Source organism: Aphanomyces astaci (assembly GCF_000520075.1).
Source record: "Aphanomyces astaci strain APO3 unplaced genomic scaffold supercont1.9, whole genome shotgun sequence".
Lineage (NCBI taxonomy): Eukaryota > Oomycota > Saprolegniomycetes > Saprolegniales > Verrucalvaceae > Aphanomyces > Aphanomyces astaci.
In genome coordinates, this window is record NW_009798272.1 from 549,235 (window position 1) to 572,703 (window position 23,469).

At 50.4% G+C, this 23,469-nt stretch overlaps 8 protein-coding genes across 11 annotated transcripts; 3 read left to right on the plus strand and 5 right to left on the minus strand.

Moving 5' to 3' along the window:
• Positions 1 to 105: 105 nt before the first annotated feature.
• On the minus strand, positions 106 to 2,136 carry H257_05001 (diaminopimelate decarboxylase). Of its 4 annotated transcripts, XM_009829706.1 has the most exons (10): positions 1,709 to 2,136; positions 1,572 to 1,645; positions 1,432 to 1,512; positions 1,220 to 1,366; positions 1,104 to 1,169; positions 957 to 1,031; positions 780 to 880; positions 573 to 722; positions 350 to 505; positions 106 to 301 (listed from the first exon to the last, which is right to left on the minus strand). In XM_009829706.1, the coding sequence occupies exons 1-10, from the start codon at positions 2,085 to 2,087 to the stop codon at positions 241 to 243; spliced, it is 1,290 nt and encodes a 429-aa protein (XP_009828008.1). In that variant the 5' UTR covers positions 2,088 to 2,136; the 3' UTR covers positions 106 to 240. The 4 variants fall into 4 exon arrangements, with proteins under 4 accessions (XP_009828008.1, XP_009828009.1, XP_009828011.1 ...); XM_009829707.1 differs by having other exon boundaries at positions 106 to 505; XM_009829709.1 differs by having other exon boundaries at positions 350 to 722.
• A 507-nt stretch (positions 2,137 to 2,643) lies between these two features.
• H257_05002 (hypothetical protein) lies at positions 2,644 to 4,044 on the minus strand. The gene has a single exon (XM_009829710.1). It carries the CDS (start codon positions 4,012 to 4,014, stop codon positions 2,689 to 2,691), a length of 1,326 nt encoding a protein of 441 aa, XP_009828012.1. The 5' UTR covers positions 4,015 to 4,044; the 3' UTR covers positions 2,644 to 2,688.
• Positions 4,045 to 5,066: 1,022 nt separating this feature from the next.
• H257_05003 (hypothetical protein) lies at positions 5,067 to 7,042 on the plus strand. The gene has a single exon (XM_009829711.1). It carries the CDS (start codon positions 5,118 to 5,120, stop codon positions 7,005 to 7,007), a length of 1,890 nt encoding a protein of 629 aa, XP_009828013.1. The 5' UTR covers positions 5,067 to 5,117; the 3' UTR covers positions 7,008 to 7,042.
• Positions 7,043 to 7,696: 654 nt separating this feature from the next.
• On the plus strand, positions 7,697 to 8,665 carry H257_05004 (hypothetical protein). The gene has a single exon (XM_009829712.1). It carries the CDS (start codon positions 7,778 to 7,780, stop codon positions 8,609 to 8,611), a length of 834 nt encoding a protein of 277 aa, XP_009828014.1. The 5' UTR covers positions 7,697 to 7,777; the 3' UTR covers positions 8,612 to 8,665.
• Positions 8,666 to 8,992: 327 nt separating this feature from the next.
• On the minus strand, positions 8,993 to 10,408 carry H257_05005 (hypothetical protein; the record flags this gene model as incomplete). The annotated part of the gene is made up of 1 exon (XM_009829713.1): positions 8,993 to 10,408. The coding sequence occupies one exon, from the start codon at positions 10,406 to 10,408 to the stop codon at positions 8,993 to 8,995; it is 1,416 nt and encodes a 471-aa protein (XP_009828015.1).
• Positions 10,409 to 10,966: 558 nt separating this feature from the next.
• H257_05006 (hypothetical protein) lies at positions 10,967 to 17,046 on the minus strand (the record flags this gene model as incomplete). The annotated part of the gene is made up of 18 exons (XM_009829714.1): positions 10,967 to 11,026; positions 11,113 to 11,409; positions 11,488 to 11,586; positions 11,670 to 11,777; positions 11,853 to 11,957; positions 12,013 to 12,162; positions 12,312 to 12,416; positions 12,495 to 12,593; positions 12,684 to 12,863; positions 12,925 to 13,068; positions 13,146 to 13,250; positions 13,916 to 15,892; positions 15,979 to 16,077; positions 16,149 to 16,247; positions 16,317 to 16,415; positions 16,477 to 16,584; positions 16,651 to 16,746; positions 16,807 to 17,046. The coding sequence occupies 18 exons, from the start codon at positions 17,044 to 17,046 to the stop codon at positions 10,967 to 10,969; spliced, it is 4,170 nt and encodes a 1,389-aa protein (XP_009828016.1).
• Positions 17,047 to 18,682: 1,636 nt separating this feature from the next.
• Positions 18,683 to 19,182, minus strand: H257_05007 (hypothetical protein). Its single transcript, XM_009829715.1, has one exon. It carries the CDS (start codon positions 19,088 to 19,090, stop codon positions 18,782 to 18,784), a length of 309 nt encoding a protein of 102 aa, XP_009828017.1. The 5' UTR covers positions 19,091 to 19,182; the 3' UTR covers positions 18,683 to 18,781.
• A 1,778-nt stretch (positions 19,183 to 20,960) lies between these two features.
• Positions 20,961 to 23,460, plus strand: H257_05008 (hypothetical protein). The gene is made up of 8 exons (XM_009829716.1): positions 20,961 to 21,281; positions 21,336 to 21,564; positions 21,635 to 21,731; positions 21,811 to 21,825; positions 21,879 to 21,933; positions 21,989 to 22,261; positions 22,384 to 22,698; positions 22,772 to 23,460. Exons 1-8 carry the CDS (start codon positions 21,066 to 21,068, stop codon positions 23,267 to 23,269), a joined length of 1,698 nt encoding a protein of 565 aa, XP_009828018.1. The 5' UTR covers positions 20,961 to 21,065; the 3' UTR covers positions 23,270 to 23,460.
• The last annotated feature ends 9 nt before the right edge of the window (positions 23,461 to 23,469 follow it).

Consider the following 23,469-nt stretch of genomic DNA (forward strand, 5'->3'; position numbering starts at 1 on the left):
CTATTCCTTATATATATTTTTTACATGCACATAAACGTTCGTAGGTTGCTTGCTTCAATGCTACTAGTATGGTCTTCTTATCCGAATCGACAAACTCACTCTAGATGGCCTATGTATACACTAGTATTAACCCATTGCAATTTGATTCTGTTGTGCTTGACTACTTTTAGCAACTGACTAGTACTACGTACTACTACTAGTAGTACTAGTACCAATGGATATGCCAACACCAACGACAAGCTACAAATCGTCGGGGACGAGGCAGTTGCCATACAGCGAGTCGTACGTTTCGCGCTCGCGACTACAATAAGAGAAGGCATCAGCATCAGTAGACGACCACGCCACTCACATGAGGCGCGGGGTGCCGTCGGCGGCCAGGAGAATCTCAGGGGACCGCAACTTTCCGTTGTATTGAAAGCACATCGAGTGTGAATGCGCGCCCGTGTCGTAAATGACAAACAAGTCGCCGACTTTGGCATCCGGAATTACTCGATCCTTGCCAAACCTACCACAGGTACGTAAGGTACGTTTATCATAGAGTACCGGGATTAGGTACTTTTATCATTGAGTACCAGTCGTTGTTTTCACACAAATCGCCGACAATGTTAGCCGTGATCAGAGGCGACTGATCCAGTTCCCGCGCGGGAATTGTAATGTGGTGGTACGCGCCATACATGCCTGGGCGCATCAAGTGAGCCATGCTCGCGTCCAACCCGTAGTACCTAATGACACAAGTATTGAGTACTACTACGTACTACCGAGTACTAACTACTACGTACTTGGCGTAGGATTGTTTGATCGCTTGACAGCGACTGACAAGCCAGCCGTACGGCCCAGTCATGTACCGGCCATTCTCCATGCACAAGGTAGGGAGCGTGGTCTATCTCAGTGACGACACAGCATTTGACGTGAATTGGGTAGAGTACTAGCTAGGTACTCTAAAATCCTCAGCTTACATTGTCATGAGTACCCATCAACTCGTCAAAAGTCGTCCGCAACAACGTGACGATGGACGCAATGTCCACGCGCGGCTACGACCACGATCCATGATTAGACTGCACTCTGTCACAGTTTTGTGCCAAGAGCGACATTCATCGTTGTACCTGATCCGGGAGGTACGGGATGCCCAGTCCGCCGCCAATGTTCATAAACTCAAACGTTATGCCGAGCTACGATCGTCACCATGACGTGTACTTTATAATGGACATGGAGTACCTACCTCTTTCTTGATTTGCATGGCTGTCTCGTACAAACCTGTGATGGTTTCCTTCCAGTACTCATTGTTCATCACACACGACCCTGTCATCATGTGGATGCCAAACCGAGTGGCGCCGGCCGCTTGCGCTTTGCGGTACGCGTCCACAATCTAAGGAATATTTTCTCTGTCGGCATCATGTGAACGAGGGAGGCAGTGACGGTTGACGGACGTACTTGGAACGGCGGCACTCCAAACTTGGCGTCGGGTCCTCCTAGCACGTTCGACTTGGTCTCGGAATCCGTGCGCCCAAGGCCCTACAACATGACAAGACCGTCAAGGGGGAGGTAGGTCATGATGGTTTTGGTTTTTGTACGGGGTTGAGTCGGAAGCACATGAGGTCAGGGACGCGGCCGCGCACTTCCACCAACGAATCGACCAGCGAGATGTCTAGTTCGGATCATTCAGCGGCAAGAACCAAGGGGAATATACACATCAAGGGTACTTGTATACCATCGAGGTTTATTATCACGCCCAAGTCGTACGCGAGCGCGAGGTCCTTCTTGGACGTGAAGTTGGACGTGTAGATGATCTTGTCCCCGGGCACGCCCAACGTCTTGCAAACGTGCAACTCTGCCGTGGACGAGCAGTCGAAGCCGCAGCCTTCTTGGTACAGCACCTTGAGTACGGCGGGGTTCGGAAGCGCCTTGACGGCGTAAAACTGCGTGAACGACGGGAACTGCGCGCGAAACGTCGTGAGCAGATGCCGCGCGTTGTCGCGGATCATTTGCTCGTCGTAGATCTGGAGCGGCGTGCCATACGTGTCGGCGAGGTGCTCGAGGCGTTGGAGGCCGTCTGGACCTTGGAGGGAGGCGGGGAGGGCGACGACCATCGTTCAATGCTGGCTGTCGAATGGACGAATGCTGGTGCGTTGGAAGTTTACACACAATGGGATTGACCAATCACCGACGAGACGTAGGACAAGGAAACTTCTCGTGGGACTTCAACATTAACTGTGGCCAAGTCCATTCTTACTACTAGTACACTGTGACGTTAACGTTACTAGACCAGTACAGTACCAGTATTATGGTCAAGCATCATCACGCCGTGGAAGCCAGCCTCTTGTCTGCATGCATCAATGTGTGTCGTCTACAAGGCTTTATACATCTCATCCATCCTGGAAGTTGCACCATTCATGATGATTCAATGTACTAGGTAGTACGTACTTCGAAGTACATTTTACACGATACGGTACATTTACGGTATAGTAAAGTCAGTTTATGTCGCCAAATTGTAAACCGTACCGTAAAGTGGGTACTACCTTTCTGGGTTTCGACCATGTATGTACAGTAAATCGTTGACGAGTGGGGATTTTGGGCAAGAAAACATAGTTTGCTCGAATGACGTTGTCGTGCTCGCCTACTACTAGTAGTAGTACATACTAGTACAGTACACCATATCTCTTGCATGTATAGTAGTAGTATACTTAGTTCTTAGGGTGTACTAGTAAATGCATACACGCCTTGCGCCAACAAGTCTTTGAGAGACCACCCCCACTGCTTTTGGCCCCCGTCGTGCTTCCAGTTGGAGTATACCCACCCTTTGGCCGCCATGTCGACAACGCCCAGCACTTTCTTGGCGTGTGCCGGTTGGTCTGGTGTCGGGACCGACTCGTTGCCAAACTTGGCGGCGTTCCAGCTCCCAATCAACAACGGGTTGCCCGTCCATCCGGAAATATCATCTTTCAACGTGTTGATGCCGGCGTCATCTTTGAACGCGGCGTCCGTGACCATCACCTTGTGCCATTCGTGCCACGTATTGACCACGACCGCCGACTCTTCGGGCCAAATGCTAAACGTCATCATCGTCTCGTCGTTGTCTGTAATCTGCAAGCTCGCGCCCTTGTGCTGGACATCCCCAAACGACTGCGTGGTGAGCACTACTCGTTTCGTGATGTTGCGCACCCACGGATACAGTTCGCGGTACAGCCCGACGATTTCGCGGTGCGTGACGCGGTTGTCGGCCTTCTCTGGCTCATTCAGCAACCCCACGCCGAGGAACCCGTCGTCATCCTTGTACCGGTTCACGATGAATTTCACCAAGTCTTTGGTCGCGTTGAACGACGCTTTGGTCGGTCGCAGATCAAACGACATGTCGCCGTATTCCTTCTTGATGGACCAAGGGATGGGTGCGGCGCTGGGCTTGCCGTTTTGAGCGAGGAGCGCGGCCGACACGTCCACCAGCACGGAAATGTTGTGCGCCTTTGCCCACACCTTGACCAACTTGTCGAGGTAGTTGACCGCGCCAGGCGCAAAGATCGAGTACAGCGGCGCCAAATTGACCGCGTCCGACGGCGAAATCGACTCGGTCACGTTATCTTGGATCCAGTACCCGATGGGCACGCGCACGGCGTTGAGTTTCGCGGCGGCGATGGCCTTGATGTCGTCTTCCGTGATCCACGACTCGCGATGCGACGTGAACTTGGTCACCATCTCCGCCTTCTTTTTCTGGGTCGTGTACCAGTTGGCGACAGCAAACTCGCCCGCTGACGACACATCCTCGGGAACCCCTTTGTAGATCTCGGACTTGGGTGTCACGTCGAAGTCCGCCACAAGCCACCCCGCCAAGTTGACTCCCTGGACTTTGGACCGACCCTGCGTAATGGCAAATGTCATGTGGTAGTTTGGCGGTGACGGTTGCTGATAGATGCTCAGCAAGATGCAGGCGCTGATCACGGCACCGAGCGGTAAGAGGAACCATACCAGGCGCCGTAAGATCACAACGGACGGCCGAACCCTCACGTCAGCATCCTGCTTCATGATGCGAGTAATTGAAAAATTGGGAGCGAAGATCAAGCAAATATGGGTACGTTTGATTGGTACATCCTAATCATTCGGATTTTACGAGGAATTCCCAAGAATGGATGGAAAGTCGGGACATTTCCCATCACGAAAGAACAGGCAGCTCTGTTAACACTGTAAGCAACTTTGCCTCTACGTTTTTGTTATCAAGCACATGGAGATTCCAACATCGCCATGAAGAACAACGTGAAGAACAAGGTATGAACCTGCATCACATCTGAATTTCGAGGAATTGCCGCACGGCCATCGCTTGACTTTTCCTCAAGCAAGGAGCATTGGGCATTTTCTTTTTTATGCAGAGTTTTTCCTCCTGGCCTGCTATTACTCACACCTGTTTAAACCGATACGTTAAAGAATGTGCTGGACAGCGAACTCATACAAGTACTGTAAGTGTCTTCAATTCCACTACGTTTTACGATGCACCACATAAACAATTACGTTAAATTGCCATCACCCACAGCAAAAATCCACAACAGTCAAGCACGAAAACTTGACTTTGAATGATGATTCGCCTTGCGTTAGTTAGTCTACTGTATTCGTAATTAACGTTACTGATGATTCGCGCCTTGCGTTGATTAGTCTACCGGTACCGGTATTCGTACCAGTATTGACATTATCCGGACAGCACTACATAGTATTACTACGTAGTAGTACTAGTAATTTTAATGTTATTTATCGTTTCGTTAATTGCATTATATATTAATAGTGCTATTACTACGGAGTACAAAATATCCTCCAGTGAATGACCTTCAAAGTATTATATAAAACTAATTTTAAGAGGTAGCCGTTTCAAAAAAATCAATATTTACCCAATCATAAGGCTACCTTCGTAATTTTTAGCCAATCATACTGCTTTCCTGGAAGAGTTGGCGATTTCAACAACTCCCTAAAATTGGCAAATCTGACACATATAAAATGCATATTCCGGATAAACTGTCGAACTTTATTCGATGCTAAAAGTTCGACGTCGTAGCCAATCACATTGCCCATCGGTTATTTGCGATCTTTCCGTCAAATTCAGTCGAAAGGATCTCTGTCATTCTCAATTCGACATTTCCAGCATGAAGGCATTCACGGCGCTCATCGCGCTTGCGTTGATCGTGTATGAAGGAGGCCGAGTCCGAGGAGACCCCGCGGCTGCTGCCGCAGCAGCGGCGGCAAACTTTGAAGGCAAGATGGCGGACCAAGCGAAAAACCTGCACAAGTTCATGCCCAACCCCACCGGTCCTGGTTTCCGCGACAAGGGCATGACAGGGGAAGCAGAGTTTACGCAAATGGATCGGTTTGGCATTCCAGATCTGAACAACCCCACAGCGCACGAGCTTACGGATCTCAACTTTGACAAGGCGATCGAAGGGGAGCAATACGTCGCGGTGCTGTTCTACTCGCCCACCATGGACGAGTATGACTATTACGCCCTGCATTGGGAGAAGGCAAGCATGGAATTGGCCGAAAACATCAAGGCGTTCACGACGGCCAAAATCAGCATGGCTCGCCTCGACATCTCAGAGCCCGAGCACCAAGACATCGCGTTGACGTACGGCATCTCGCTGTCGACGCCAGACATGCGACTCTTCTTCAACAGCACTCACCTCACGGCCATCACGAGCCCCGTGTCGCATCAGGACATTCGGCAGTTCATCATCGCACAAACGATTCCTTCCGTCACACAACTGGTGTCGGACCTCGAGCTCAAAAAGTGGAAGCGTCGAAAGGTGTTCAACCAGGCCAACCTTAAATTCCTCGCGCATGCATCCAACGACGACCCCGACGCGCTCTCGACCTTCAAATCGGTCGCGTCGGACCTCAAGGCCAAAGTGCAGTTCGCGTACGTGACGGACCTGGCGCTGTTCCGGTCGCCGTCGGGCGTGGACATCCCCGACGCCGCCGCCAACAGCATCTACCTCCTTCGCGACTTTGCCACGCCCAAGATCATACCCTTCCCCACCCACGATCGTCCGTTCAGCTTGGACTCGGTCGTGTCGTTTATCGATGGCCACAACACGCCGTGGCTGACCAACTTGGCCGACAAGGACGAGCACACCGTGCGTCTGTTCCTTGAGCACAAGAAACCATTCCGCGCTCTGGCGTTCTTCAAGACAAACGCCATGCTCGTGGCAGCGACGCCGGCGCTAGAAGCGTTGGCTCGCGACTTCCACGACGACGTCCTCGTCGCGTACACGGTGGAGGACCCGGAGGACGCGACCAACTTTGACTACCAGTTCTGGGACGTGCCAAGCGACAAGCCGGCGCTTCTGGTGGTGCACATGAAGCGCGACCGCAAGTTTCTGCTCTCAACCGATACGGCGCACGACCTGACCAATATGCGCACGTTCGTGGCGGACGTGCTCGCCAAGCGCGCGACGGCCGAGCTCAAATCGCAGACGCCGCCGACGCCCAACACTGGACTGGTGCGGGTAGTTGTGACCAATACATGGGAGGACGAGGTGAAAGCGAATGACAAGCAAGATGTGCTGGTGCTGTTGACGAAAGGACCGAGTCATCCGCCGTCCCGGTGGATGCTGCGGCACATGGAACGGTTCGCCAAGGTATGGCGACGCGATCCGCGGCTCTTGGTGGCCACGATGGACATGACCAAGAACGACTTGATGGAATTGGAGGACGAGGCATGGACGGCCCTGCCGAAACTGTACTTTGTGCCCCGAACGCACACAGGTGCAAGTCCGTTCGACATCGAATTACACGCGGCGTATCCGACGATGGAAATGCTCATGGAGTTTGTGAGGACGCACCAGAGCCACGAGTTGGTCGTGGACGAAAAGGTGTGGACGCGGCTGCATGCTGAAGACAAGGAAGCGCTGGCCAGTCACAAGGCCAAGATGGCCAACGGCGACGATGTCCACGCACCTGACGATATTTTGAAAGAGTTGGAAATGGAACTGAAAAAGGCACAAGGGAAGGAGGAGGCGGACGTCCGCGATGAATTGTAACCACTGAATGAATACATCGTTTTGGAATGGGGTGATTGTGTGATTGTGATGGGGTGGTGGTGGGTGGGGTGTGTGCAATGTAAACTACTGTGGTGGCAAGATTGATATCCAACCACGGAAGGAAATGCATTTGAAAGGGGCTATAGTAGTTAGGCACTCGACATGCTTGTCGTATAACGACGTTTCACCCAAATTTGGACTTTATAGAGTCATTTCGCCAAATAGCATTCAATCCAATTGAAGCTTGTACAACTATGCCATCTTACAAATATTTGTATATTTAAGGTACTGGGCAGAATCTAACGTTTGGATTGGCAGAAATTCACCAGAACGTGATTTGATTGGCTTAGGCGGATCTTTAATAATCATTCTCGTAACAGTAAGCATTCGATTCTGGTGATTAGAATATGGATTTGACAAAGCAATCAATCGAAAAAATGATAAACCCAGCAAGAAACTGTTTTTATTTTATTTTATTTTATGGCAAGGGCACAGGAAATAATTCCATCATAAAACAATTTATATATTAATATATAGTTACCGTAATTCTTACTCCAAGTCCCGGATTTCGGTAACATAGCATGCTTGAATCGATAAATCCGTCAAAACAAGTACCACAAGCGGACATAGTCCATGTGTTTAACTTGACGTGCAAACAACCTGAAACCGACATTTGCGCTGCATGAATGTGCAAACTCAACTGACGGGCCGTTTGGAGGCTCTATCAACAAATCACTTCGAAATTTTCTCTGCTGAAGCTACGGACGACCATGGAACGCATCATGGACCACATCGATACCCTCAATACGCAGTATGCCAAGCACCCGCTGTGGCAATCTTTGGCGTGTGGACAAGGTGGAAAGGTCGCCCGCGCAAAGCTCCAGGCGTTCGCCCCTGCCATCAGCTACTTCATCTTGGCGTTTCGCGACTTCAACGACTTTGTCTTGCCCTACGAGTCCCCTCAATCGGAGCTCGAAGCCGCGCTAAACGTCCATGCTCTCGAAGACAGCACGCATTACAAACTGTTCCTTGAAGACTGGGAAAAGTTGGGGGGCGATGGGTTGTTGGTTCCGTTTGCCCAGTTGATTGCTGGCCTTCCTGAAGATGACCACCGAGTCCCAAGCACCCAATCATCGGTGTCGTTAGCGCCGTCGACTCGCACGCTTTCGTTTCTGTGGTCGGACGCCACCAACCACCACAGCCGCAAGCTGATGTTCGCGTTAACCAAGCTCATCCACCAGCGGGCAAGTGACGCGGCCGTGCGGTTTGCAGCCGTGGAAGCCGTGGAAGAAACGGGACGAGTGATGTTTGAAGCCACGGCCAAGCTCGCCAACGAAATCGAAGCAGCCGGGGGGCCAGCGTACCGGTACTTTGGGGAGTATCACTTGGCCTTGGAAACCGGGCATGTGATGAACCAAGACCCGGCGGCGACAACTGGCGGGGCGGGGGGCTGTGGCTGCGAGACGGACGACAAGTTCAAGCAGTTGCCTCTGTCCCCAGCCCAAGAACGCGACTGTACGCTTGTAGCCGACCAAGTGTTTGCCATTTTTACCGAATGGATCGACGGTATCCATGCATTAATGCAAGCCACCGTGCAAGTATAACGTCAAACGTCGTTCACATACTGTTCTCAACCAACTTAACACGTATATTCTGCATCAGTGTTAAATTAAGTGTTAGGCATCCCCACCGGTAAGACTTAATCTTCGGGAAACAGCAGGGCCCCAATGTCAATACAATAGTAGCTATGTACAGGACACTTTCTTGAAGGTATATGGCAGTACATACACACCAAGGGTTGATGATTGCTGGGCTAGTTGGCCCCATAGCTTACAGTTAATATTACGCTATAGTTAATATTGACTTCTGTGAGGGATCAAGTCGTGGTTTGTTGTCGAAGGCCAAACCATCTCGGTTGAAACGACAAGCCATTGGTGAAATTGATTGTATTTACATACTACTTCGAAGTACCTATGTATCTAACGTTAACGCTTCAAGTCCAATATCGCAGACATCAAGGCTTCGAGCTTTTGATTCATGGCTTCCACTTGCGTGGCCATGTCTTGGTTGTGTTGTGCGACATCGTCCAGCTTGGATGCCATGGTTTGTGTTTGCTGGGTCACGTCTTCGATCTTCTTGGCCAGGTCCTGGTTCATCTCGGTCGTGTTGTCCTCGTTTTTCTCCTTGAGCGTCGCGTCCACCTTGTCAAATCGGTCGACGATTTCGCTGAGTCTGGGCTCGGGGGCCGCTCGGGCCTTGGCTTGATCGATTTCGTGCTCGAACGTTGTTTGAATCGTGGTTTTGGTGCTCTTGAGCAGGTCAGTAATCGTCACCTTGTACGTCATCTGGTGCAGCAAAGTGCACTTGGTGTGCTCAACCGCCTGGTCCTTGGCATTCCACGCCCGCTGCATGTTGTCTTCAAACGTGGATAGCGTCTTCTTCACCAACGCGTCGAGCTTCTTGAGCGCGTTGTCGGCGTCTTGCCCGCGGGTCTTTTTGGCCAAATCAATCAGCTCATTCACTTGTTCTTGGACCTTGTCAAGGAGGGCAAACTCGGGGGCTAGCGCCGTGGCCACGTCAAACGTGACAAAATGCTGGACGTGGTGGAGTCCCGAACGGAGCGAGTCGAGTTCGGACGTGGTGCTGGCTTTGAGCGCGTCCATCAAGTCGACCCACGCCATCTTTTGCTTCTGGTATGCGTTGATATGGGCTTCTTGGCCGTCGGGGACCTGGATCGACGACTTGGCCACGCGCTCGTTGAAAATCGGGTTGAGGACGAGGTCGCCGTCGTCGCTTTTAAAGTGGATGAGCTCGACCGTCTCAGCTTTGCTCAAGTTCATCGACTCTTCAAGGCGTAGAATGCACTGCGCGTAGCTCGCCAGCGCCTCGGTTTTGGCCCTTTCAAACCCGTTGTCGACTGTCTTGTTCATCATCGCCAAGAGCACGTTGAGGAGGAGAATCACCACGACCGCCGCGTGAAACATCATGAGCACCACCGCGCATGACGACAAGAATCGGTCGCCGTCGTCAGTCTGGTTGAACGCTTTGACAGAATCCAGCGGCAACTCGCCAAACGTGACAAAGTACGTGGTAATAAACGACTGCGTGATCGTCGCGAACGCGTCGTCGTCTTGATGCTTGAATAGCTGGTAAAACGTGATCGTGAGGCCCATCTGGAACACGCCAAACAAGATGAAAAAATTCCACACGTCTTGGAGCAGGTTGGACATCATCGGCAGGAGGTAGCTCGCCGACGGCACGACCTCCAAAAACTGAACAGTCAACACCCACAGCAAGATCGTGATGAAGCTGCCAATGCCAATCTGCACCGTCGGGTCCACGGCAAAGAACCCAAGTTTCATCGGGACGAACACAAAGAACAGGACGAGGTAGATGGCCATCTGCGCCTTGTTGATGTTGAGTCAAAGTACTTGAGCGCCCCCACAGCGCGCACTTCTTGGAGCTCCGTGATAAGGAAGAACGACACGGTGAGCCACAGCACGATGTTGTTGAAGTGGGCAAAGTAGTTTTCAAGCCCGAGCCACTCCATACCCAGCAGAATCGGCACCACCAACGCCCCCGTGAGCAGAAACACCGCTTGAAACAGCAACCGGCGGGCGACGCGCTTCTTGTTGCCGAGGTCGGGGATGGCCAATTTCGGGTCAAACTGCCGTCGTGAAAGTACCGACCGAGGCGCCACAGCATCTGCGGTCGAAGGAGCTGGACACACACAAACATGACGATGGTCAGCACCACCGCCGATAACCAACGGCCCCTGCGAGATCGCTTCGTTTTCAAACACAATCGACGACACCGTGGACGTAACCAATAGGAGGACGTTCATCATGAGCTGCTCCATGTACTTGCGCAGGCCAAACAGTTCCCACTTGATCTGTAGCAACCGCCGTGTGACAATGTGCTCGAGGCATTCCTTGCGAGCCGCGAGCACGTACTCGGGGTCATCCGACTTTAAGTTTAATAACGCGTTGAGGGTGCTCGTCGCCGTAGATTTCTTCCATCTACACAGCATCGATATACAGTGTCACAGAGGATGATTGACAGTGTCACAGAGGATGATTGACAGTGTTGGTTTGTTTGCTTGTACCTGGGAAAATACCACGTCGTGGCGGTTGATCACGACCGAATCGTCGAGAAATGTACGCGCCAACGCGGGACTGCAGTTGATCGCTTTGCGGAACCCGCCCTGCAGGAACGCTTCTTCTGCCGTCATGCCCATCAGACTCTTGGCCAGCTTATCGCGGAACTCGACAGAGCTCTCCCGCGCTTGCATTTCCACGTTGAGCAGGTCCTTGATCTTGCCGTGGGGAGTCGCCGCCTTGCTTTTGGGCGACCCGACCATCACGTCGTACTTGTTGACTAGATCCAAACACGTGTGTCCTTGCTACAACAAGAAGAAGAACATACATGGCGCGATGAATGTGTATGACGTATAAGTAGTAATAGGCGAAGTACGGGTTACCGAGTCTTGGATGTCAATATCTGCCATCTCTTTTAACAGCAGCGCCACCATCTCGACGTGGCCTGCCTCGGCAGCTATCATCAACGCAGTCTTTCCATCCTAATATGAGAAAGGTCGTTGGAATTTTTCATATCGCCAAATGGTCAAGTCGTCAGAAGATTCGACGATATACTGATTTGTACCGAGTTGGTGGCATCGTAGTCGGCTTCGCGGGCAATCAAAATCGATATGTACGTCTCGGCATATTCATCCTTGCCTCGCGCTGCTAGCATCATGGCCGTGTCACCATTCTACAAGGATATATATATGTGTATGAGCTAACGGTGATGAGAAGTATATATATATATATATATATAGGTACGTACCTTGTCCTTGGCATCGACATCAATCAAGTCATCTTGCGCAAGCAATTCCACGATGTGCGGAGGTTGGCCGTGGAGGACAGCGGCATGCAGCGCCGTTTGTTTGGCCTAATCCAGTCCTGAGATACAGTTTTCTGCTCGACGATCAAGGGGGGGGTCACACCTGTTGATGCTTTTCGGCCACTCGAACACTGGGCACGTTGGCTCGATAGTAAGCATTCAACGTCTCACGCTGCATGAGCGTAAACTTGTCGACAATGTACTTGTAGCAACGCGATTTCGGGTTCAAGAGTGTGAGTTGGTTGTCGTCCGACTACAACCACACGGCATATCGAGTTGAGTTGTGAATGCTAATGTACTTAGTATATCCAAAACATCTACTTACATATACCTAGTATACATATCCAAAGTCTACTTAGTAATATATATATATATATCCACCACTCCCATGAACGCACGAACCTCGTACGCTTCAATCATCGTAGGCGCGACGCCATAATGCAACAGCAGTTGGACGCACCCGACGCGGTCCTTTTTCATGGCTTCATACAGCGGATAGTAATATTCCTACCCACAACACATACTACTATCAGACAAATAGTACAAGTAAAGTACTAGTAGTACTTTACTAGTTACTAGCCGTACATTGTTGAATATACCAAGGTCCAACTCGGGCTGGTCCAGGAGCATCTTGAGAATCTTTTGCTTGCCTTCTCGGCACACGACGTGCGCGACTGTCGACCCCTACACACACACACACCCCAAATCCTATCATTGAGCCCCCCAAAAAATAGTGTTATGTGTCCACACATCGAGATCGAGATATATACGTACTGAATCTGCGTCTTTTGCATTCAATCGGTCGCCGGCCACGGTGGAGTCCAACTGGGCTTCCAACTCGTCCCATGATTTGGCTTTGGCCAGCTCAAACAAGCTCACGCCCTTGTCGTTTGAGTTGTCTCGCGACTGGTCACAGTCCCCACAACATAGCTTGTCGTACACAAACGTGTACGGCTACTCGATCGAGTGGTTAAAAAAGTAATATTATAATACGAAAGAAATCGTGGGTTCGTACAATGGTCGTGGGCTTGAGTTGGAGGCAGCTGCGATGACGTAACAGCTCCACGAACGTGAGGATCTCGTCATTGGTGCGATGATGCATGTTGTTGGCACATGTGAGTTTGCGGGACAAGGCAATGTCCAGTGCGGACTTCCCAGCCTAATATATAATATAATGAATGAATGGTTAACGTTAGTAGGATCATATATCAACCAAACTACCATGCATGCTCTTACGTTGTCGTTGATGCGAATGTCGGCTGGGTTGACATAGAGCAGAATCTCTTGGAGAATGTTGAACCGACCAAACTCGGCCGCGTGCATCAGCGCCGTGCGTCCTTGCTACCAGGGACAAAACAAAATATATAAATATGAGATACAGGGGAGAGAGTTTGAAACCAATATATATATATGATTGTCAAGTCGATTCAAAATTCGAGTGTGGGTGCTTGCTACTCACAATCGAACGAGCAGCAGAATCACCACATCGACAGACAATCGACCAATCAAAAACCACATACGCGAATCAAGTAGCCAATCCAATCCACTCGTTTTCGACCAATTCAACATCCGAATGAGTGATTCACTAAAAGTGTGAAACTGGTCAATTTTTACATATTTTGTCAAGTCAATTCGAAATTGGATTCCCAATAATAACGAATGAGCAGACAATCGATCGACCAATCAAAACCCCGAGCACTAATCAAGTGGCCAATCAAATCCACTCTTCGACCAATTCAACACTGAATTAGTGTGTGATTGAAATTAGTGTGATACTGGACGATAGTTACATACAAAAGTCAAGACAATGAATCGGTCGATAGATTTAGTGAATCAGCACCAAAGTCCATATTTTGGGTAAAAGGACGAGACAAATGTAAGGCAATAGTGGTACAAACAATAATCGGTCGATAGGTGGTTTGGCGAATTAGCAGCACAAACGTCCAAACATATTGGGTACAAGGACAATTATATATCGACAACGACGAATCGAGCAATACTGTTACCCGGTCTTTGACGTTGAGCAGGCTGGACACCTCTTGACGCGCACTCAAATCACGACGGATCGCGTCGACTTGGAACGGCAACTCGAACGGCACCCACATTGTGTGACGGGGCTGATCGCATGCAAAACACACCGAGTTTTGAATGGGCACGGCTGCAGTGGCGCAGGTGGTGCATGGCCACATGGGAATTTTGTACTGAAATCGACTGGTGGTGACGCTGCCGTCGTTGTCTGTGGTCACGTCCGTGCCGGTCCATTCACTTTTCATGGCGTCAAACTTGCCGTCTTGGGCAGACGTCGCGTCCATGTAGATGCGCTCCATGTGGATGTCGTCGTCCTTCCATGTGCCGCTCACGGCAAAGTACCCCGCGCCATCCTTGTCAAAGCCCGTGAACCGGTACGCCTGCATCGCCACGTCACGGAGCACCTTGACGGAAAACTCGTCGCCTTCCCATTCGCCGCGCTCTTGGCGGCACCGGCCGACCCATGCATGCACCAGTTTGCCGTTCTGGGGGTTCCACGGTAAGGATGATGATGTCGTCGGGGATGTGCAGGCCAAGCACACGTCGTTCACATTGGGAACGATTCTGCCATCGCACAACACACACGAGAACAGGGGGACTGTCACCCGAAACGCCTCCTTGTTACCGTTGGCTAGCGTGCACGTTCCTGTCCATTCGTTCGTGTCCGAGGCAAACACGCCGTTGAATTCGGATACCCCGTCGGCGTATATCTTGGTCACTTGGATCACGTTGGCTTGCCACTTGCCGACGGCATCAAAGGTTTCGCCGGTGTCGTTGTCCTTGCCTTCGCCGATCAAGTGGTAGCATTGTTGTGACACATCTCGTTGGACAAGCATGTGAAAGCCGAGGTCCCGCCACACTTGATCGTTCAAATCGTCGCCTTCGATTCCTTCTGCGACATCGTTCACATCGCCGCCGCCTTCTTCTTCAGCATCATCATCGCCTCTATCAGCACCAGCTTCGACTGGATCGATCACATCTTTGTGCACATACACGAGTCGACATTGCCCAGTCCAGTTGTGCAGCGATGCCTTGGCACAGCTAAAACACTTGGAGTTGGCCACCGGCACGTCCGCGCCGCATTCCATGCACGGCGACATGTCCATCGCAAAGCTGATCGATTTCGACACTCCGTCCCCGTCGACCATCGTGCCAATGCACTTTTTCGTGCTGTCGTTATAATACATGTCGTAGTTGACCGTGGACTTTGCATAATGCTTGGCAAAATTGAGGCATCCGTCCTTCCACGCGCCGCTAACGACATACGACTCGGTGTCGTACCCCGCGCAGTCGACGCGATACACGTTGGCTTCCACGTCTGGCGTGAAGGCCAGGTATACGCTCATACTCCAGTCGTTGCTGCTGCTGTCGTCTTCGGCCTCCACAGTAAAGTACTGGGCCTCGGTTGCCTCGCAGCCAAAGCACTTTTGTTGGGCATTGGGCACCTTGGCGCTGGCCCCGCACACCACGCAGTCGTGCAATGGCAGGTTAAACTTGAGCTCGCCCATCAAGTCGCCGGCAGTCCACTCGCCGGTCCATGTGCCCGTGGCGTCGTCAACGTCGCCGCCGTACGCGATCGTGTAGCCGTCGTCCGCGTACGTTTTCAGGATGTCGAGGCGCCCATTCGCCACCACCCACATCCCGGTGATGTAAAACACCCCGTCAGTGTCCTCGTACTGCCCCATACACTTGTACGAGTGCGAGTCGTTATCCCGAACCAACTTGACCTTGAGCTGGAGGTCGCGCCAGTCGCCGTCGCGAAGGTACTGGCCATTCCACACATGCGCAACGCCTGGGCCCTTGGCCGTGGTCTCACTGAGCCATGCGTTCAGCGCAGAGATATCGCCATTGCGCGCCATGATGTGCGCGGGGTACTTGACGCGAGTCATGCGCTCCGTGCGTAGGATGGACCGGATGTAGTCGTTGTCAGTCTCTTGAATGGGATACTTGCCGTCCTATATGCATACACCCATATGGATAACCCGAGTAAGCCACAAGAACGAACGAGATGGATGTATCTATGGGGATGGCTATATCGTACGCTGTCTTTGACGTCAATCTCGGCGCATGCCATGAGCAACAACTTGACGCCTTCGTCGTAGCCGGACGCTGCGGCCACATGCAGCGGTGTGCGACCACTCTACCCGATCAAAAGCGCAACATTCACAGCTTGGTAGATTGGTCATGCAATGTACTGCGTACGCAACCTACCTTGGATGTGTGGTGGACAGACGCATTCGCTAACAGCAACAGCTCGATACCGCGGGAGTTCCAGCTCTGGACGGCCATGAAGAGCGGGGACTCGCCAGCCTATTCCATTATTATTGTTATACTGTTTGGATTGAAAACATCTAATCCTCCAAAAGGTAGAGGTCGTACGTCGTTTTCAATGTCCACGGGCGCGCCAGCATGGATAAGTGCTTCGGCTACGTCGAATGTCTGGTTTCGAATGGCATGATGCAGCGCTACGTCGCCATCCTACATGCACATGTGTGACAACGAACCCCCCCCCCTTGGTTGTGTGTCCATGACGACTTACGTCGGGAGTGGAGTAGTTCAAGTCTGCAGACGAACCCAACGTCTTCAAGAGCAGGTGAAAAATGTTGGACGCGCGCTGCGCAGCCAAATTCAACGGTTTCCCCGCGTACTAGACGCATAAGAACATGGCGTGAGAGGTTGGAGGATGCGATGAGACACTTCAACGAGAACGGACCTTGGGGATGCACTTGTAGTTGGTACATTCCAAGATGAGCGACACGATCTCAAAGTTGGACTGAAGAATCGCATTGTCGAGGAGCGAGTCTTGGAACTACGAGACACGATGGGTGTAAGGAGGGGGGAGGCTCGACGATGGTATCGGCAAATGTACATCGTCCAGGGTTGCCAATTCGTCCTCCGTGACGTTGCGGGTTTGAAGACGCTTCTTCACGGACGAGAATTTGCGCTCGGCGAACAACTCGACTATGGACTTGTCAACGTCTTCCTCGTCCACCGCATCTTCGTCTTGGATAAAGTCGTCGACGTCGTCCGCCACGACGACCGTCACAGATGCGCCGATGATGCTGTCCTCGAGTCGGTATGGCTGTTTGTTCTTCTTCTCCGACATCATGTGCAGTGTCTTGGGAGTTCAAAAGTGACCATCCAAGTCGACCCATCGTCGGACGTTGCACGGTCGGAAGGGCACGTGCTGCACGTATCCAGGTCGCTCAAAAGCCAGCTAATCAAATCGCAATACAAATCACAAACAGGTTATATCAGAAATCAATTCGGTTAAATAGAAAACACAGCCCATGCATGTTGGATAACGAGGGGATGGCAGGTGCGTTTTTTGCTTTGGCGCGATTTTCAATTACCTTATTTGCATGTTACTGTACCATGGCTAAAATACTGTACTACTGGAGTACGTAGTAACTTAAAGTAATTTATTCTAGTAATACTATGCACTGGACTCTCGCGTCGAGACTTAATAATCGTAGTATATACTAACTTAACGTAGTCTGAATCTCGATGTGTTAACAGTATCTCGCGGTGTCGCAGGGTTGATGCGTTGTTTGTTGTACAGCTGTAATACCGTGCAAAATGCATTTTGGATTCAAAAGTGATGCTGCATGTACGAAGGGACAACTACAGTTAATACATGAACTGTAGCGGATGTCCGTACTTGCTTGCATAGAGGGGAACTCAGGGAACATAATCTTCCCATGGATTTGTCTAACGTTAAGACTACCAGGTTCAGACCTACTCGTCACTCTCGATTGTCGTCCGTATCGTTCAATCTTTCCCGAGGGGTCTCCGTCTTTGCAATCCAAACGCACTCGAACGAGGGCGCTCGGAAACATCTGCATCCCATCGCTGAGCACAAGGATGGTCAGTCACGTGGAAGTTTATACATTGTTATAGCGCCAACACAGAAAGAAGCAAGAGTGTTCGCAGTGAATACAGTTCATTCACACCCCACGACACAACCGCATGATCATCGTGAGCTCCTTAAAAGCGATGCCCCTTTGTATACGACGATGGACGAGCTCCCCCATCATGGACATTTGATTCTAACGTTAGCCAAAATAGTATAAAAATAGTATACTAACATGGGCACCACACATCCCATCCCCATCCCCCCAGTGTGATTGTGAATATAAATTCGACAACGTGGCCACAGTGAACGTTGTCGATTATTACTTCATCGAGGCCATGCGAGTTGCGCTACGTTAAGCTCTAATTATCCCCTCGTTCATAGCAACCCTACGCTTTGTGGAATGAATAAACTACCGATGCTGGTGCAGAGCAATGGGGCTACCTACGCACATGTAGTCGCACGTTAGTGCTTGCACAAGGCACGGACTTTGGTTATGAAACCTCCCTATTCACAATTTACAATACTAGTCGATACAAGTAGCCATACAATTTGTCAGGAAACACCGTTGTTGTCATACATGTACAACAAATATGCACGTAGCCGAACGCCCATGTCTAACTTGTAAAGTCCACTAAAAGCATTACAATACGAATCGGATTTTACTACGTTATAATCGTAGATCATCATGTCAGGTACTCATGTAGCCACCATTTTCCACACTAGCGTTAATGTACTGTACACTCAATGTTCGTCCCTGTATATAGTACGAACGTTACTGGTCTCATTATGGGCAAACTGCTTCATGACTACACGGCATAGTATGTCGGCATTGATTGCCATTGCAAACAGATCATTCGCTCACGTGTCGCCTTGAGCCAACCGAAAAGCATAAAGTAAGAAATCAGCAGTTCGATTAATACTACGCTGGCCTCGTACATATAATGGCCAAGTTTTTAGGTCGACGCCAATCCCAAAGGTTTTTGCTAGGCTAAACTGAAATGCCAAAGCTCTTGGTGACAGGCGCTGCAGTATCATCTTCGTCTGTCGCTGAAAGTGGCAAGGCTGCCGTAGGCTGTTGACTCGCAATGGTACCGTACGACTGCGGGTTTTCACTTGGGTAGGCCGCAATGGACGTGGTGACCGTGGTAGTGGAATACACGGGGAGTGTCGTGAACGGCTGCGGCTTCGTCTCCTTGTCATGGCAACATACGCAGAAAGCGCAGACACATTGGAAGATGTCACAGACGTCACCTCCACATGTAATCAAGGCGCAGAGTTGTCGGCACAGTGATGGCATATCCTTCCTGGCGCAGGCTCCCAAGGAAAGATTTCCCTCTTCAGACTGCTGCAACGAGTACAGGTGCACAGTACTGCGTACCCGCCTCTCCGGGTCGAGCCTTGTGATTGGTCCACAAGAACGCGTTTTATTACTTTGACGTATTCGCTCGACCCATTGTTTACACCAAACAATGCATTAAACTCATTCAAGTATTATGGTTAAACGCTAAACGTGGCAGTGTGACAGTTGTTCACAGCATTTCTATCGCCCATTTGAGTTGCTCACTACAAAAAGTTTCGCCAGCGGCCTGGCGTTGAAGCACTTTAATCCACGGTGGCGTTGGAGAAATGCAGCACATTTGGGCTTTGTGGGAACGCTATTGAGGTAGCTCCTTGCGGTCATCGTCAACTGGTGGATGTCCTACGTCTCGTATGGGGAAATCTTTAGGAAAACCTACTTGGCCGAGTACAAAGAGAATGTGCGACACACGCACACACATACTACTTCGAAGTATTGACTGTGAATAGAAAACCTCGCGAATTTTGGTAGTTTTTCGCGAATTCACAAGAAATTACTACATACTTCAAGTACTCCAAATTGCTATTATAATAGTGTTTCTTAAAGAGGAGAATAATGCAGTTCGTAGAACTTAAAATAATGTCGAAATTCGTATTAACGTTAGTGTTGATGGAAAATGAATTAAAAGATTGGAAATATCGATAGGCTGAAAACATTTCCGAGCCACTTGATTTTATCCAGTTATCTGTCAAATTGCATCTGATTAGCTGAAAATTTCAGAGTGATTGTTTTCTACCAATCATGCATTGTGGCACATAACCAGTTGTCACGGAACTGCGCCCATACGTATCGTAACGTTACTTAAAATACTACGTAGTACTGCACTGCTAGGATGTAAGCTTACTATTTTAACAATACTTATCGGTAAACCCCCTCGCCAAAATTGTCGATATTTTGGCTATTTTTAGCAAATCGGCAAAATGTAACTGTCTGGATCCAAAATTTGGAAGGTTCAAAATAATGCCAAATATCTCGTTTTTCGCCAAAAAACAATACTACGAGGTATGGTGCAAGAAAGCTAGAAACGACATACAAACACGTATGGGGTGGCCAAAATACGTCCGACCCCATACATTTCTGTTGTAGCAAGGCGATCGGTTAAACTAAAATAGCTCTCTCATTTTTTCGTACATTGTAAATTGAAACTACATGATCTATTCGCCTTGTCGAGATCTATCCTTTTTGTGGTTAATTTGCCAGGAAAAAATAATACTGCACATGGTATAATAACGCTCTAAAAAGTGCTCAAAATATCGTCGTTTCTAGGCTTCATGCACCATACTACGTAGTAGGAAGAGGTTCGAGGGACACATTTCTTCTGAAAGTTGGCAAAACGTGATTAACTGAATCTTTCGAAGTCAGTTCGAAAATCCAGACTTTCATCATTCCAAAGCTGAACCAACTTTCGAATACTAGTATATATTTACTATTAATACTTCGAAGTACTACGTATTAATAGTATTAATACCAGTAGTACATAGTAATACTAGACCACAAAATAGTATAATTTCTTTTCGGACTGTTCGTACTACGGGGGGGGGGTACTGTTGTAGTCGTAGTCGTATCGACGACATTTTATTTTTCCTGTCCACTTGCGAAAACGCTTCGACCTTATCGTCGACACTTGGATCAACTTGCGAATCGCAGGCGACACAGCCACGTTCGCCACTAAATATTGGCCATAGCCAGTGCACTGACTTCTTGATCTTCATGACCAAGCCTCAGAACCCCCACGCCGTGAAGTTCCATTCCGATCGAGTACTATTTACATTAGCACATGATTACCAGCCACCACATTGGCACCAAAGACCGTACGTAGGCATGTTTTTTTCGAAAAACTGTCCAATATGCGAACTTTAAGGCGACTCGTGTGCGTGGAAGGTTTGAGTCAATTGCACAATTCGTCGCAAGTCGTATGGGGAAGCACAAGAAGGGGGTGGAGGACGCCGACGGGGGCGCCGAGTCCGTCTTCACGCCGCAGCTGGGGGCGGACGACATGCCCGACCACTTCGACAGTGTACCGATCTTCTCTCCAAGGCAGTCGACCGTGCGCGAGTCCATCATGAGTCAGTTTCCCGTATCAGAGCTCAAGTACAAAGAAAACCCCAAGACCTTTCGCGGTCGCATTCGGGTACGACCCTCCATATCTTGCGCTCTTGCTGTGCCATCATAACACGTAGTTTAGACGTGGCCAGGCGTCCTGCTGGCGCTGGCTTTGCTGGCCCTCACGGCCGTGCTCGTCACGTATTTCGCCATCGACTCGCACAACACCAAGCAAGCACTCGTCGCGGCAGTGCAAAAACGCAAGTTTCAAGCCAACACGATCGGGGGAGGAGATACAACCCCCCCTGGCGATGTCCTCGTTGATGCGGACGACGGCGTCATGGGCAATCCCAAGGTGTACCCCGTCCAGCGTAAGCGCTCCTTGGGGGTGTTCGTAGTTTTTGACGTGGTTCTCGACTCGACGTGGGATGGTGTGTGTAGAATGCGAACTGCCCAACTACATCAGCAAGAGCAACAAGATCTTCTCCGTATCGTCTACAGGTGTCGAAGTGCCCGTCGCCATCAAGGGCATCAATTGGTACGAATGTGCATAGATATATGATATCTATCCTATGCCGGTGGTTGGACTTGTCTAACAATCCAGATGGACAACGTAGGTTTGGCATGGAAACGTAAGCTGGCTATGTCGGACTGACTGGCAATTGACGATTTGACTGCTCTCTAGGGGAGATGCCATTCCATTTGGGTTATGGGCGAACGATCAAAACGGCACCACAGCAGTACTACATCAATCTACATCTCATGGTGTCGTTAACCTGACTTGAGGATACATAGTACCAAATCGCCTCGTTCTTGTCAGCCAACAAGTTCAACAGCGTCCGGCTCCCCGTGTCCGTGTACAACATCCTCAACAACGTCAAGCCCAAGCAAAGCATGATCAACGTCGCAGCCAACCGCGCGTTCGACGTGAGCTCATACCTGGCGCTGCTCAAGAGCGTCATCACAACGCTAGCCTATCGCAAAATCTCGGTCATGATCTCCATCCACACGCTAACTCCGCAGTCGTCGGGCGGGTCATGGTTCAACAATGACATTTCCAAGGACATGGTAGTAGTACCCTCCTTTCGTATATATTTCCCCATCGTATCCAAGTATGATGACCCCTTCTTCTTCACTTCCTAGCTCGTGTCGTTGATATAATAACTCACCACATGTCATGGCTGTCGTAGTTCCTAAGCTCGATCGACATGCTCACCACCGAGCTGTGCCATGCAAAGTACTGGAACATCATTGGGGTCGACTTGAAGAACGAGCCGTACGAGTCGACGTGGGGCGACAGTGGGCCCATGGACTTTCACCAAGGCGCGACCATCATCGGCAATCGCATGCTCAAGGGGTGTCCGCAGTGGCTGGCGTTTGTCGAAGGCATTGTGACCGCCCACGAAGTCGACATTGGTGGCGACACGTTTAGTTACTACGACTGGTGGGGCGGCGGGCTACAGCGCGCCAAGGACTTTCCCGTCCAGCTTTCCATACCTAACAAGGTATTCATCCTTCCTCGCCATTAGCTACATATACACACAACATGTTGATATTCATTGGACCGTGTCGTGGCAGGTCGTATACGCGCCGCATTACTACAATCCTGCCGTGTACCCACAGTCGTACTTTTTTGACAAAGGGGGGGTCGTGCGCTCGAACGGGGCCATGATTGGGTACAAAGAGTTACCCGATTCTGTCCTTCGACAGCGCGTGGCAGCGACCATGGACACGATGTTTGGGTTTCTGACTAAAACCCAAGACGCTGCGGTCGTGCTGGGGGAGTTTGGGGGGTTGTACGCTTTGGACTTGCACCCCCTCAAGACTACACAACGATGCACCGACTACACCGTGCAGGAGATCATGCGTCCGGGGTACGTTGGCGGGTACGTGTGGAGCATGAACCCTGAGAGCGCCTACCAGTTCAACCCGTCCGACGTCCGGGGCAACTTTGTCGAAGGCGTGCTCAACCTGGACTGGCTGTCGGCCAACAAGGACTTCTTGGCAGCACTCAAACCCCTCGATCAAATGGCAGATCTCAAGATGTTTCCGTGCTTTGAAAAGGAGGCACTTTAACCTCTACAACATGTCGTATTGGTTTTGTATGATCGTCGTATGTAGCCATCTCGACGCTGGAGGGGGGGCTATTTTTGCGACGATCACCTTCCGAGTCCCGAGTAAGCAACTGTCCCCCCCTGCCCCGAAGTGTATCGTGTTCGTCACGCGATACTGTCAGTAAAAACACTGAAACTCACTTGCAATCATTGGAATTTGTA

Bases quoted from the DNA above. Each gene is read 5' to 3' on its own strand.
- H257_05004 (XM_009829712.1), top strand. From the start codon at position 7,778: ATGGAACGCATCATGGACCACATCGATACCCTCAATACGCAGTATGCC.
- H257_05003 (XM_009829711.1), top strand. From the start codon at position 5,118: ATGAAGGCATTCACGGCGCTCATCGCGCTTGCGTTGATCGTGTATGAA.
- H257_05008 (XM_009829716.1), top strand. From the start codon at position 21,066: ATGGGGAAGCACAAGAAGGGGGTGGAGGACGCCGACGGGGGCGCCGAG. The intron at 21,282-21,335 runs GTACGACCCTCC...CACGTAGTTTAG, and splicing joins CCTTTCGCGGTCGCATTCGG to ACGTGGCCAGGCGTCCTGCT. The intron at 21,934-21,988 runs GTACTACATCAA...GAGGATACATAG, and splicing joins ATCAAAACGGCACCACAGCA to TACCAAATCGCCTCGTTCTT.
- H257_05001 (XM_009829706.1), bottom strand. From the start codon at position 2,087: ATGGTCGTCGCCCTCCCCGCCTCCCTCCAAGGTCCAGACGGCCTCCAA. The intron at 1,367-1,431 runs GTACGTCCGTCA...AATATTCCTTAG, and splicing joins TTGGAGTGCCGCCGTTCCAA to ATTGTGGACGCGTACCGCAA. The intron at 723-779 runs GTACGTAGTAGT...TTGTGTCATTAG, and splicing joins ATCAAACAATCCTACGCCAA to GTACTACGGGTTGGACGCGA.
- H257_05007 (XM_009829715.1), bottom strand. From the start codon at position 19,090: ATGCCATCACTGTGCCGACAACTCTGCGCCTTGATTACATGTGGAGGT.
- H257_05002 (XM_009829710.1), bottom strand. From the start codon at position 4,014: ATGAAGCAGGATGCTGACGTGAGGGTTCGGCCGTCCGTTGTGATCTTA.